General features: G+C 40.3%; 1 protein-coding gene across 2 annotated transcripts; it reads right to left on the bottom strand.

The window, feature by feature from the left end:
• Window positions 1–1,281: 1,281 nt before the first annotated feature.
• On the bottom strand, window positions 1,282–11,457 carry prrc1 (proline-rich coiled-coil 1). Of its 2 annotated transcripts, none has more exons than XM_086301799.1 (9): window positions 11,374–11,457; window positions 8,977–9,109; window positions 7,714–8,097; window positions 6,040–6,185; window positions 5,722–5,824; window positions 5,469–5,632; window positions 4,788–4,891; window positions 4,314–4,416; window positions 1,282–2,828 (listed from the first exon to the last, which is right to left on the bottom strand). In XM_086301799.1, the coding sequence occupies exons 2-9, from the start codon at window positions 9,068–9,070 to the stop codon at window positions 2,613–2,615; spliced, it is 1,314 nt and encodes a 437-aa protein (XP_086157925.1). In that variant the 5' UTR covers window positions 9,071–9,109; window positions 11,374–11,457; the 3' UTR covers window positions 1,282–2,612. The 2 variants fall into 2 exon arrangements, with proteins under 2 accessions (XP_086157925.1, XP_086157927.1); XM_086301801.1 differs by lacking the exon at window positions 11,374–11,457 and adding an exon at window positions 11,233–11,254.
• Between the last annotated feature and the right edge of the window lie 4,077 nt (window positions 11,458–15,534).

The raw sequence follows: 15,534 nt of genomic DNA, 5'->3' as shown, positions 1-15,534 counted from the left end.
ATACACGTCACATGTCAAAAACATGTCAAAAAGGTAGCCTGGTTGTGACTTCTTTGACGTTTTCATTTATTTATTTTGAAAAGGAAACTTTTTGCAAAAGAAATGTGAAGTGTAAAATTAGCAGCCACTAATTCCAAATTTCTAATCAAAGTCTTCCAACCTGCACCCAACCTGAAACACCTCCTGGCACTTGGGCAGCTACTTTGAGGTATTGGGATTGGGTATTGGGCAATACGCAATAATACCAATACGTTAATTTCACGTTTCATCACTACATAAAACTGTATGGATAGAACCGCCAGTCAAATCTATTTGGAATGCCTCAAGGTGGTTTCTTTTTTGTGTTTAAAAGCAACTAATACAACTAATAACTGCTTTGTTCATATCTTCCTGAAGCCATCATGGCTTCATTATGATGGTATTCAGTTCAGTTCAATTTTATTTATATAGCTCCACATCACAACAACAGTTGCCTCAATGGTCTTCACAAGGCAAAGACTACAATAATGCAGAGAATGTGAATGTGTCCCTTTGAATGTGTCCCCAAGTGCAGTTGCAAAAACCCATCAAGCGCTACAACAAAACTGTCTCACATGAGGACCGCCCCAGGAAACAAAGCCAAGAGTCACCTTTGCTGCTGAGAATAAGTTAATCTGCGTCACCAGCCTCAGAAATAGCAAGTTGACAGCACCTCAGATTAGAGCCCAGATAAATGCCACACAGAGTTCCAACAACATGTAGCCACACATCTGAAAGCATATTGATTTGCTCTCCTGATATTTAGACTGTAGTATTGATATTTTAACTATCTCTACGTCAACTGTTCAGTGGAAACTGCACAGTGGTCAGAGGAGATCGCACAAATCAGGCCTTCGTGGTCAATTAGCTGGCAAGAAACCACTACTAAGTAAAAGCAACAAGCAGAAGAGATTTGTTTGGGCCAAGAAACACAAGGAATGGACATTAGACCAGTGGAAATCTGTGCTTTGGTCTGATGAGTCCAAATTTGAGATCTTCGGTTCCACCTGCCTTGTCTTTGTGTGATGCAGAAAAGGTGAATAGACTGTCTCTACATGCATGGTTCCCATCGTGAAACACGTGGAGGACGTGTGATAATGTGGTCTGCTGGTGACGCTGTTGGGGATTTATTCAAAATTGAAGACACACTGAATCAGCACGGCTACCACAGCATCCTGCAGCGCCATCCCATCCAGTTTGCATTTAGTTGGATATCATTTATTTTTCAACAGGAGAATAACCCCAAACACACTTCCAGACTGTTGATAGTCATTTATTTCCAGTAATGAACAGAAAAAATGTTTTTGGAGTTGAATGTTATGCTGGACTTCTCAGGAAACTCCAATGTTCCTTAAGAATTCTGCACAGTATTATATAGCAGTGATATATCCTTTGGTTAAGGAGGGGGGCATCCAAATCAGCATTAAAAAGTGATTTATGTAAAAAGGCACAGCACAAGATATGCATAAGAATATTCTTTACACCCAACTGTAACTGACAGAAAGTTAGATCTAGTGTTTCTGACAGTTTCTTACCACTTGAAGCCCTAAGAAATAAATTAAGTAAATCATTGTTATGGTTTAGCTGCATGGGACAGAAACACTTTATGTATAAATTTGTATTAGCATTCACGTCAGTCATGGTCTTTATGTAGGACAAGAAATCAAAATACTTCACTAATTGGGTGGCTATCCAATGAATCTGCAAATATGACTCGTGGCCCTCCACTGGATTTATATCAGGGAAGGCTTGGGCCAATCTCAACACTCCATGCTACAGTCCTTGAGCCATCCATTAGCAGTTTTTGTGATGCTGAAGGATGTACTATCCTGCTGATGGAGGTCAGTAGCATCAGGAAGATGTCGGCTGTTTGCTACAAAGTTAATTTAGGTCACACTTATCAAGGTAACAATATGTGAAATTAAGATTTTTATGTATAGATATGTTGTAATGACATGGCTCTTTTTTTTTTGTTTGGGTTAAATGGTCACATATATTTATTTTTGTATTAATTGAGCATTGTATCAACAAATAAAAGTAAATCATAACAATTAATGTTTGATAACTGCAATGTTGGCATGCAGTTAGTACATTGTATAGGGAGTAGCTGGTAATAATGGCCCTAGGGCATGGTAGAAAATTCTCCCCCCTAAAAAAGATTTTTTCCTATATTGTAGGGCTTCTTGATGTTGCACTCAGCCTAATCACATCAGGTAGTTGCTGCATTACTCCCTCTAAACTGGACTTAGGGTACAGAAAAGTACAAATGGGACAAACAATAAGAATGCCTAAATAAAACACTAAACTTTGCCTTAATATGTGCTTATACTGATAAACATTTTAAAAAGGATGGAGAGGATCATAATGCATTATAGCTTGATCGTAACAAAATGGAATCTAAATTTTCAGTAAAACCCATTAAAATACACGAGAATGCCAGCAAAACGTCTGTGGGCACAAACATCTTTAACGAAATGTGCAGTTGGCTTTGTTGTGCAGGACAGACGGATGGAGGGAGGTACGTGGAACCTTCATGTCCCATCAGCTAGTTTACTGTCCACCTCCTCTCAGTATGTCACAGAAACTTGACGCACTCAGCCTGACGTAGTCCTGGGAAGCAACTGCTGTTTGTAGATACCAGCCAGAGCTTTGGAAGCACTGTGGATCATCTGGCGTTGGGTTAGGCCTGTCATGGCCTGGTGCCAGTCTGTTCTGTTGATGTTGGGAAGGCTTTGCTCCAGGACCTCACCCACGGTAACACTCAGACCTGACCAGCGCAGGCTGTAGTCAGGAGGGGTCATGGACTGAGCCTATATGGGGAAGGTTACAAAAACACTGTGAGTTGTAGCAGGTTTCTACATGGGAGATTTTGAATAAAATAATTCTACGGTACAACCTGACATTTTTTGTTCAAAGACAAAAAGTCAAGAGAAAACTGTAGAGCCTGAAAAAGGTGGGAAACTTTATCTTCTACCAGCATGACAGGATATTGCCAAAAGTATTTGCTCACCCTTCCAAATCATTAAATTCAGGGATTCCAATCACTTTAAGGTGTATAAAAATCAAACACTTAGGCGTGAAGATTGCTTTTAAAAACATTTGTCAATGGGTCCCTCTTATTTGCTCAGGAGTTGGGTTTAGTTCTAGCATCCCAAGATATGTTTGCCAGTTTCATGACCTTCCCACTAACACATTACCTGCCTTGTGGAAAGCCTTCCCAGAAGAATTACAGCTGTAAAGGTTGGGCGGACAACATATTCAAGTCTGTGGATAAACAATGGGATGCTACTCAAATTTGTTTGAGTGTAAAACCAGGCAAGCCAATACTTTTGTCAGTAGAGTGTACAGTGTTCCCTCGTTTATCGCGGGTGTTACGTTCAAAAAATAACCCGCGATAGGTGAAATCCGCAAAGTAGCGAACTTTATTTTTTACAATTATTATAGATGGTTTAAGGCTGTAAAACCCCTCACTACACACTTTATACACATTTCTCAGAAAGGGGATCGACATTTTCACACGTTTCTCTCTTGTTTAAACACTCTCAAACTTCAAATCTTCGAAAATAAGTCCAGCATTATCGAATGAAACCAAAGATCAAACCCTGTTTTCAGGTCCAGAACATGGGCACAGAGCAGCTGCGAGAGAATTCAACATTAATGAATCAATGGTACGGAAGTAGAGGAGTTCAGTAAAGTTTGACTTATCGGACATTTTGGTTTCACTTAATGCTCCTTATAATCCTTTTGTGTTTGTTGTCTTCTGCTAGCGAAGATTTATGTAAATTTGACAAGCTGGACGTAACTGTACTGTACAGGAGACACGGCACGATGTAATTGATTGAAAATGGTCTACAGTTGATCAGGAAGCAGAACACAACGCACTGTGACAAAACAAAAAAACAAAAAAAACAAAAAAAAACAGTGGGGCCGTGAAAACTGAACCGCGATATAACGACGGACCACTGTATAACAAATCAAAAACTAAGGGAAACCTACAATACTTACTCAAGCAGTGTTGGTTTAGCTTGACTACAGAAGGTAACAGGCCTTTTTAAGCAGGCAGGGCTTCATTTCAACATTCCCCATGACCACCATTTTTTCCACGTACAGATACAAGGCTCCAGGAGCAACCATACATACAGTATACACAGCCAAAAAACTCCACGCCACCCTCACCCGCACAGTTTTACTTCTGTTTGGTTTTATAAATTGTAAAAGTTTCTTTTTCCTGAACATTTTTTTTAAATATTTAAACTTCAACCAGAAAAGCTCTTCCTTTGTAAACCAAATGATACCTGCTGGACGTGCTCTAATGCTACAGGGGTCGCCTGAGTGAAGAGCTCGATGTGAATGTTCTGACCAGGGTCCTCGAGGATCAAACATCCGATGTCAAACCACCTGGAAACAAAAAGAAGGTTTTGTTGTTGTTTTTAGAGCTTTTAACTAAATGTTAACGCTTTTGTTTGTTGCCACAAAAAAACATCAAACTGCATCAAACATGTGAATATTTGGCTTGCATTTTATTCAACACATGACTAATTATAAAGTAAATAATGGAAGATGAAAGGTGAATAGAAATGTCAAAAAGCATTTCTGTCCTGTTGTAGATGAAAACTGTTGTAGCCCAGCATCCACACATTTTTTTGTTTTTTATGGGATGCTCCAAGCTGTTTACAGCAGTACTGTGCACTGTTTGTGAGATAGAAAGTCCGCTAGGCCTCTAAGAATGTGTGTGCTTTCTTTTCAGAAGTCAGTCAAAACCTTCTTACTTGTCAGGAAAAAGTTCAGCAATGAAGTTTTCTAAAGAGACCACTGGCTGTCTCTCGTGGATCACACCAGCTCGACGCAGACTGTCAATGCGCTCCTGAGCCCCCTGCAGACACGCAGGGACAGACAGACACACACATGTATGACTGAAGCTGCAAACATCAGTGCTGTCAAGAACTAAACTGAAACAAACTCAGACACTAGTAATACTTATGTAACTGGGATATTTCAGCATTTTATTTTGAACTAAGAAAAAAATAAGTAAACTTAAAAATGACCAGACTGATATTTTAATAAACTAATACATCATCATAATTAACATTTTTCTCTTTTACTGTGCGTAGAGATATTAACTAAAATGAGCCTTGACTCATAAAATGTGGAACTCTCTATGCAATCCAGTTATTATGATTAAAAGGTTACACACAATTTTTCAGAAGCAACCTATTTTGTGTTTCGTTTTTCCCACAATATTAAGACTCAGTTCTCAAAATATTTCCTCTTAACAAATCTAGCACTGCATGATTTATATACATTTTTATCTTCACACGTGATGGTCTTAAAAGCCATGTCATTTATAAATAAATAAGCTATAAAACCTATTCAAGGAAAACAAACATTTGATGCTTGAAAAAAGTTGAACGAGAAAGAAATGAAGTAACGTAAAAGCGAAGTCCACTGACCTTGACACCGGCGGCATAGCCCACAGGCTGTGGAGCAATGTTTGACTGACCAGACTCTCCGGTGACCATGGCCAGCCCAAAAACCTCCTGGAAAGCATCTCTAACTGCCCCCACATTCATCTCCTTATCTGAAGTCACAACGATGTCAATGTCCCCACCAGACTCTGAGGATGAACAACACAGAAACATTTATTAAGAACATTTGAATGTTTTGTACTTTTTTTTTTTAATTGGGTAAAACAGGGTAACTTACTGATGTATGGGGCCATGCCAGGATCAAGAGTAGTGATCATGGACTCCACAGAGTGTTTGGTTTTGTCTAAGACTGTCTTTACTACAGCGTTTCCTGCTACTCCCTGAGGGGACACAATACACACAGAATAAGACTACCCAAAAATATATATACACACACACACCACACTTAACCAACTGTTCCTATTAACTTTAATTAAAGAAGAACTTCATCATTGTAAAGACTTTTTATGTTTGAAAAATATGTCCAACCATATCGCAAAAAAGCTATAGGGAACATCAAGCTTCAAAAGTCCCCTTTCACACATTTGTATTCTACCTTAAAAAAGCCCCAGATGCCTCCACCACTGTTGGTGTCTCCAGACACTCTGGGATCCTCCTGTTCCTCCGGGAACGTGATTGAAGATCCAGTATCTAATCCTCCTCTAATGACTGACTGCTGAAGCATGGGGTTGGACACCACACCTGAAAATATGGAACATTTTTTAACAAGTTGTACTTTTTTTTTTAAATAAATCAATTGTTTACAGAATGTCCTCTGAGCATCTGCTGCTGTTCTGTTTTGCGCTTCCCTATTGGCTAGATTGTGAGGTTGCTGCTGCGGTAGCCCATGCAGTTGCTTCTCCAGTCTCTGATTCTGTAGTCTGACAGACTTTAACTACACAGTCGTCTTGGAATTCAGCTAACAACGCTAGATCTTTCTCTGCTCTGGAAATCTGCTGTGAGTTTGAGGACTACTGTAAAAAATATGATTTATTACCCTTATGTCTTACTTCTAAGTTAAGGGACATTCATTTCAGCTTTCAACACCCTGTTGTTATGTGTCTCAGGGGCCCTAAACCTGCACATGAGGTCTTCCCAGGTGTGGTACCACACTATCGGGCGTCTATCTTGTACTTAAAGCTTGTTCCTGTGCTGCCATGATTAGTGCCTCTGTGCCGTCTCATATTGGTCACCTGCCACCTAGAGTACATCTTGGATGGTTCTGTGGAGAACTTCTGGTTTATTCTTCTGCCTCATATCTCTCTGGAACACCTCTTCAAGCATGTGGCCAGGGCTGTGAGTCCTTGCATGGCAGTTTCCCAGGCCTCAGGTATGGACAGTTTGCTGTACTTCTTGGGTACCCCTTTCCTCATTGCACCTTTCTGCAGCTCCAATAGTTGGCTGACTTCCTTCCACACTGCCTTGATCTTGGCCTCCAGTCTCCTTCTCCATGGAGGGCACTGCTCCTTGTGGCTGTTCATCTGGTGGCCAAACATCTCTGTGATCACTACTGTCATAATGTAGATCGGCTGGTTAGTTTCCTAATCATCCCAGTAATGGATTGTCCATAATGCTGCATTCACATCGTCTAGCAGACTTTCAGAGGGTACTTCACATTTGTCTTGGTAATCGGCCATGAAGGGTTCAGGTTTCCAGCTTCACCATGATCCTCTCTCTCAGGTCAGCTTCTCTCACACTCAATGCACCTCCAGTCATACTTGGGGCTTGCTACTCGACCGCTGACTTTACTGGGACTTCATAAGAAACAACAGTTCTTAGGTCCATTATAATAATATAGATGGGCAGTTCTGATAGCATTGCTCCCACATTGATGTTTTTGATTTGTTATTAGCCATAACCACGAGCCGCATCCTTAATGATAACTTAACTAAACGTTAAGTGCCAGTGGTGTAGAAACTGGAGTTTCACGGACCTTCCAAAATTGCTTTCAAAAGGGTTGTTCAGTGTTGTGAATGACAGCTAGTCAAGCGAGGTGTGCTTGCCTGTTCAGGTATAACGTGAAGGTGTTTTTCAACTGGAGAAGGCAAAGATGCCTCTGTTGGTATCAATACTGTTGCAAATGAGTATCTAATTTGATAGTAATATTTAGTGTTGGCTAGTATGTGGGTATTCTGGGTGTCAAACTGATTTGGTTCCAGTTTTTAAAAGAGCATAAATGTGTTTATCAGATTCGAAAATTTCACCCGAGCTTCACATTTTTCACTCTGACCTGGTATAGAAGCAGGACTGGAAAATGTTGGCATCAGCGGTGTCTGTGGGGTTCGACCAGCATGACCCCGTGTGATGTCATATCCTGCACCCACGGAGAAGCTCGATACAGGTGGACCTACAGGAGGGGGCAACATGCTGGAAGCAGTAGAAGGAGGTCTGATGGAAGAGGCCTGAGGAGGCAAAGAGAAGGAGGCAGCAGGAGGGACGGGAGAGCTGCTGGTGAAAGGTGAGGCCAGTGTTGAGGCGGGGGGAAATTGGGAAGAAAGGGAAAGCGGTGCAGCCAGAGGGCTGCTGAAGGCAGGAAGTGGTGGGACACTGGGGAGAGAAGTCGAGACTGAGGGGGAACTGATTGTTCCTGGGAGAGGGAGCGAAGTGGACAGACCTGAAAAACAAAGAGAAACATCCAATCAGAGAGAGCTTTCCCTCTACTCATCTGCTTGCCATTTTCTCACTCTGCAGGTCTTTATATCCTCAGCTCTGCTCTTTAGGCCTGAAACCCGTCTGATTTCACTCTTTATTTGCTTGAATTAGTTCTCTAGACTCTCTGCTCGGGTTACCTTGCAACATCTCGCTATTAGGTAACTGCTAGAAGTAAAATTGCTAATATTAACATTCACACCGCACAGGTAAATATTTATGATAACTGTGTAATACTTTGATATTGCTGAAATGAGAGTTTTACTTCTTACTCTTCTTACTCCTAAACTGCTATTTAGAGTTATGAATGTTAACTACTATAGCTTTTGAGGAAAGGAGGAGCCATGTTTGGCTGTCATGTTGTGTGCCAGCTGAAGAAGGCAAAGACAGCACAATCGGTATCAATACTGTTGCAAGTGAGTGTCTTAATTGAATATTAATTTTCCAGTTTTAATATTACAAGCCATTCAGTCCCTGTACAACCACAGCGAGTGCTTAATTAGCATTGCCAGCAACAAGTTGGACTTGTTTCCAGAGGATGTTGGACTTCATCAGGGATGCACTTTGTCATTGATTCTGTTATGAACAGAATTTCTAAGCGGAGCCACATGGCTGAGCTTCTCTGTTATTGTTACTTCCCTGCAACCCAGCTCTGGATAAGTGGTAGAAAATTGATAGATGTTGTATCCATAATGTCCACATCAACACAATTAAAATTTATTTACACGTATTACCAATCTTGAATTTGTATCAACAATGTGAACTGTAGCAAATGACATTTAAAATCTCGACTCAGCTAAGCTACAAGCAAAGGGAATGTTGATTTGCACATCAAATGTCTTACCAGCAGTGGTGGGCAGGCTTCCGACTGGGCCACCCACAGTCAGAGGGGTGGGGCTGGCAGGAGGTGTAGTCTCAATCCCACTTTCTTCCATCATATTCTCTGTAGTATTTATTTTAACTTCAGCCCAGAATTGCTGCAATAAGATGTTGTGATGAATTATATTGTGTTCAACTTGTCGGTCGATTGTTCATTTCCTGCATGTACACTCTGGGAACTATAGCACATAAAGTTTGACTGACAATAATGTTTATTAAACCTTTTTTCACACCAAGGAAGAAATTTAGAAATTTCTCAAGTTAAATCTATAAGTATATGAACACAGACACAATTTTCTATTTTTTTTTTTTGCACACTACCAATGTTTTTTGTCTATCAAACAATCAATATTTTAGTACTGACTTTCAGCTTTAAGTTAGTGGATATAAACTAAAGTATTGCACTGGTGATGCCATGGTTGTTTGCAGGTAGACCAGCTCCATCAATACTAAAAGGTATATACAGATTTTAAAGAAACATATGCTCCCATTCAGATGATGTCGAGGCCTTGCATATTTAAGCAAGACAATGCTGAATCACACACTGCATCTATTACAAGAGCATGTCTTTGTATTAAAAGAGTAAGGGTGCTGAACTGGCCTGCCTGCCGTCCAGTGCAGATTATTGTGAACTTCTTTTTATTGATTGAACAGGTATCCTCGGTTTTCTAAATCAACAAATTGATACATGCACCTTCCTGTGACAATGCATCGCACAGTTTGAGCCTCATTTATTGGCTTAAGTAAGGTAGACTTGTGCCTGATTTAGACTTCTGCAGAGAACCTTTGAGGATTCGAGGAGCCTATGAAAACAAAAGTGTTGTTGCCCACATTTATGCCTGTGTGTAGTGCACACAGAATCAGCATGGCTGCACCCTCCTATGTCAGTATGCATACTGCAGCAAAACGCCATCCCAATGGATTTAGTTGATCATTTATTTTTCCAACATGACAATGACCCCAAACACACCTCCAGCCTGTGTAAGGGCTAGTTGATCAAGAAGGAGAGTGATGGAGTGCTGCATCAGATGGCCTGGCCTCCACAATCACCTGACCTAAACCTAATTACAACCATTCCAAATTGAGATGGTCTGGGATGAGATGGACCGCAGAGTGAAGCCAAAAGGGCCAACAAGTGCTCAGTATCTCTGAACTCCTTCGAGACTGTTGGAAAACCATTTCAGGTGACGACCTCACGAAGCTCATCGAGAGAACGCCAAGCGTGTGCAAAGCAGTAATCAAAGCAAAGGGAGGCTATTTTGAAGAGCCTAAAACAAGTTTTCGTTTACTACATAATTCCATATGTGTCCATTTATTTTTTGGTGCCTTCAGTGAGAATCTACAATGCAAATAGTCATGAAAATAAAGTTTAAAAAATATTAAATGAGAAGGTGTGTCCAAAGTTTTGACTGGTTTTGTAGATTTGTGAGTCCTTAGATGGATCATTCTGAGGCAGTGATTTTATCTTATTGTTAAATAAAAACAACAAAAAAACAACTGTGGTGAAAAAGTAGCCAGAAATGCAAATAAGGATTCAAGCGCGTTGAACAAACCAATCATAACAGCTGCAGTCTGCACTGACCCACTGTGTAATTACATTCTCGGGAGGTGCACCTCAGGTTACATGGTACGTCAGGAGTTTACAGTGACGTCATAGGTTCCCACATAGATTCCCTGTTAAACTTGGGCATTAAGCTGCGCATGTAAAACATATTCCCAGAGAAAATAATCTGTATTGCAACGCATTTTAATCCAAAACTCAGAAGATAACATGCTGGGAGCAGGTTATCAGATGCGCTGTTTTAGGAGCATATAGTAATAAAATTGTTTGATCCCAACAGAAACAAACAGAAGACCCTCTTACGGTCTCCACAGAGGTCTTCCAGGAAGCGTGATCATATTTTCTGATTGATCAGCAGACCATGAATTCACGCATGGTCCTTTCTAATCTGGAATCTAGACTGCTGCAGGTCAGGCTTTGCAGCACAACCTACTACAGCGATTTACCCCAGTAAGACATGAACCACCTTCGTAGTACAAAAACCCAGGGTTAAACCTTAAGTTTCGCACACGAAGAGGCAAGCGCTGTGCTCTGAAACAAAGCGGATCTATATCGTCTGACGCGGACACACAAGGTTTGTTCCGTGTCTGCCACGCCACAGAACGACAGGAGATCCAAATGAATGCAGTGTAGCGTTTTTTAAGACTGTTCACAACTTACACGTGCCTCACAACCCCAAAGAAAAACAGCAAAACGGACAAAGTACCATACACATCTTTATCTAATTCTCTAAAAAAGACTCAGCATGACACGTGCCACTATTATGATAATCTCTACAGAACAAGTAACTTAACTACTCACCTGCTGGCGGTACTAACACAATACACCCATAAATAATAATAAAGCGCCGACCCACAGTGATGACGTGGTGCTTTGCCACGTCTGCTCCAGCGTGACGCCTGCCGCCGTCTTACGTGGCTTACGAAACTAGTGATGTGAGAGGCTACTGATTTCCCTTTCCGATCTGATTCCAAGTAAAATTCAGGCTGGAATCGGCAGTGTGAAACTGTGTGTTTGGAAAATTTAAATCACAAGTAGTGTATTTCAAACTATACCATAATAATGTATACAAGCCATCAGACTTCTTACTTATGAAGAGTGATCATACAAGGAATAAAAAAAACCCTGAAAATGTAATACCTGCATTTAAAATGTGACTGAATTGAAAATGATAACAAAGCTGAGAAACATTTTAGTTGTCTCTGTAGCCGGAGTACAGGCCACTATTTACTCGTGTGGTGCAAGCTATTCAGTCTGTGTATTCTGTATTTTGTTTTAAAGGGTTGTGCGTGTGACTGGTTTCTTGTTTTATTCAAATGTACACTGTCTCCTGACTGTGCGCAACGAACTTGGTGCTCTTTTAGAGTTTTTCTTTGACTTTTAACGTGTTGTGTTGTGTTTTTATTACAGTGAAGCGAGGACACACCAGTAGCCGTGGAACCTTTGGTGGTGGGTTATTTTCCACACTTCCTAAGTCCAGATCAATGTATGGTTTTATGTAATCCAGGACATTGTTATAGAATAGGCTATACCACACTTAGCTTTTATTGTTTTATTCTTTTTTTATTTTTATAAATTTATAAAAGGGTTAGGGTTAGACATATCAATATTGGACTTGGTAGTGCAGTCCCTACCAAGTCCCTAAGTTGCTGTCTGTTGAGATTGATGGTTTGATAAATGGGGTGACTGTCCCGTGCTTGGTGGATACTGGGTCTATGGTTTCCACCATCACAGAGAGTTTCTTTTTGACACATTTTGCACCTTGGGGACAAGAATGCCTTCATTCATGCCATTGGTTGCAGCTTTGGGCTGCTAATGGGCTCTCCATTCGTTTTATTGGTTATTTAGAGCTCAGTGTACTCCTGTGTGGAAAGGAAATGTCCTCTTGTTGGATCCTTGTACTGAGAGACACTCCTGCTGCCATGCCCTCTGTTCTTGGCATTTTAGGGATGAATGTGACCGCTCTTATCAAGAGCTGTTTGGGGCATATGGTGGGTCTTTGTTTAATTCACCTTCCGTGTCCCAGGCACCAGGGCCAGTTTTGGAGGCCCTGCATCAGTGTCACCAGTCTGCTGACCAAGTGCCAGAGGACCCTGTAGGCACTGTCAAGGTGTGCGGGCCACGAGCCGTACGGATACCTGGTGTCGTTACGCAGCTGGTGGCCACTACATATTCCCAGCAATTCTCAGGCCTTCCTAAGTCCAGTTCAGTGTATGGTTTTATGTAATCCAGGACACTGTTATAGAATAAGCTATACCACAGTCAACTTCTATTGTCTTATTCTTTTTTTATTTTTATAAGCTTAATTAAAGACATATCAATATTGGACCCAATCTGCCTCAGTTGTGCATCCCTAAACCTGTGCGACCTTTTCTGGTTTTTAAGAAGACTTTATAGTTCTTGGGGGTGAAATTCCCCTAAGTGGCGTTGTCATTTTATTATTTGTTATATAACCCCTTGCTGTTGCTGTTTTACTGTAAGTATGCTATATATGTTTAAAGATACAGGATAGTCTATATAATCCACTTTAGGTGCGCTAAAATGTGAACAAATGGGATTCTGTAATTCTAAGGATGTGGTGAATTCTCGTCTTTTAAACATAGACACAAAAACCTAAGTCTAGACATAAGTCGCTTTCCAAAATTCTGCAACAGTATCTGCCTGCAACACCAAAGGACTCTGCGATTGATGTTTGTCTTGCCCTAGCAGCAGGCTGTACTTCTCCTTCAGCTCGCCTCATGATAAACTCATCATCATATTCTGTGTTTTAATCTACTTTTTCTTGTGTATGATGTGTCACAAACCACGTCTTGGCTGTCTGATCATCAACTGAGTGAGCAAACACATGTTTGTGGTGATGCAGTTTTACACCCGTTTGCACATCACTATGATAGGTGAAAGAAGACATATATACCAATAATTTAGACGATCTCTGTGATATATAGTGTCCTTCTACTGCTGTTAATCATAAACTACAAAACTGTACAAGCTGAAAAATAAACACATTTTAATTGTTAAAGACTTGAGGACTAATGCTGTTGTTGAGGCAATAATTACATTTTTCTTTTCCCTTGGCCTTCTTTTGCTTTTTTTTTTTTTTAGCATGCTAGAATATGCAAGCTAAATATATACAAAATATATACAAAAGATTTTTGGACATCTTCATGATTATTCATGCTTTTATTTCTTTAAAATAAATTTGACTAACCGACAAGCTAAATTTAAAAACCATTTAATGTCAAAAGCTCACTAAACAAAGGCATTTTAAACCATTAATCGGATTCTTCAATAATGGATCATGCCATTTAACTGTACGGCACTTCGCATCATGCATTAACAACATTAACATTACGTGTTACAGTGAAAGAAAAATGCCTGAAATAAACATCCGAAAAACAAATAAACTGCGACTGAAAAGTGTGATGTGTTGCGCTGTGCAATATTAACGATGCACGCTGGTTGAAAATTCATGACATCCACTTCAATAAAAGATCAAAATCTAATATTACAAAATGATTAATCATCCATCCATTTTCTTCTGCTTACCAGAACTCGGGTTGTTGGGGCAGCAGCCTAAGCAGGGAAGCCCAGACCGCCCTCGCCACCTCCTTCAGATTATCTGGGGAAACATGAAGGCTAGATATATTCTCTCCAGTGAGTCCCAGGTCTGTGCCAGGGCCTCCTGCCAACGGTAAATGGCCTGTATTTGTATAGCGCTTTACTTAGTCCCTAAGGACCCCAAAGCGCTTTACACTACAATAGGACATGATTGGTTGGGACACCTTGCCAAACCTGGAGGTGTCTGCCTGTACTGGCTCCTTTTGACTCTACTCAGAGTCCGTCCTGAGTGACTGAACTCTTCACCCTGTTGCTAAGGGAAAGTCCATGCAACTTTTAGAGAAAGCTAAATTTTTTTAGCCTTTAAAAGAACTAGCAATAACAATGTCAATAAAAAGATCAGGCCAAGATTAACGAATTTAAGTTGTTTTTTCACCAGCCATGCTCCATCTGGTTAGGACAAAATTATTTAAAAAAACATTGGGTATCAATTAAAATGTAAAACAATTAGATTAGTATTAGTACATCTGGTGCCAATAGCAATGATTATTTGGCAAATCTACTAAGCTCGGACATCCCTAATTTCTATACCTTACAAAATGTCATCTACATTATAACAAAACATCTGCACTTTCAGTCAGTGAGCTGGAGCCTATCATAGCAGTCACCGTGTGGACAAGTCACCAGCATGGCACTCCTGACAAAGAGTGAAACATTCAAGTATGTGTGTCCTTCGGCTCCTAGGAGGAAGTCAGAGTACCTGGAAATAATTCATACGGGCACAAGGAAAACATGCAACCAAGTCTACATAAAAAGACTTTTTGAATTCAGAACCTTCTTGCTGTGAAGTGCTAACTAATACATCATTGTGCTGTCACAGTGAAAAAGTTACTTTTGGTTGACCCCTTACACACAAGGAGTCACCACAGCAGGTAGCTTCACATGATGAATCTCAAAGTCTCAAATCTCTAGTCACTCTAAAAAGCTTTCAAGGTTTCTGACGATTCAGTTAATTATTTGTGTTTATTTATATTTATCCCTAGCAGAAACATCTTGTTATAAAAAGCATTAATGACATACACACAGTGTAAAACTGGGTTACAAAATTGTGAGTCAGGCGGCAGTCAAAGGTAGTAGCCCTGGTGATCCAATCCTTGGCTGCAGAAATTAGCTCTTGAGACATGGAACTACACCTTTCTGGCGAGGAAGTGTTGTGGAAATTTTAACAATAACCTGCAACTGACAAGTAATGTATTAATGTAATAATAATAATAATAATAATAATAATAATAATAATAATAATGTATACTTTATTTTTTACTTTTAACACATTGCAATGTGGAGAAATCGTTCAGATCAAACGCCAAACATTTTTATGAGGATGGACACCGCCCTGGACTCTTT

Source organism: Aulonocara sp. 'chitande type north' Nkhata Bay, linkage group LG7 (assembly GCF_057382095.1).
Source record: "Aulonocara sp. 'chitande type north' Nkhata Bay isolate Kocher_YH1m ecotype deep benthic linkage group LG7, A_spYH_male_GT1.1, whole genome shotgun sequence".
Taxonomy (NCBI): domain Eukaryota; kingdom Metazoa; phylum Chordata; class Actinopteri; order Cichliformes; family Cichlidae; genus Aulonocara; species Aulonocara sp. 'chitande type north' Nkhata Bay.
Note: the sequence above shows the minus strand (reverse complement) of the source record. Positions and strands in the feature narration are given on the sequence as shown.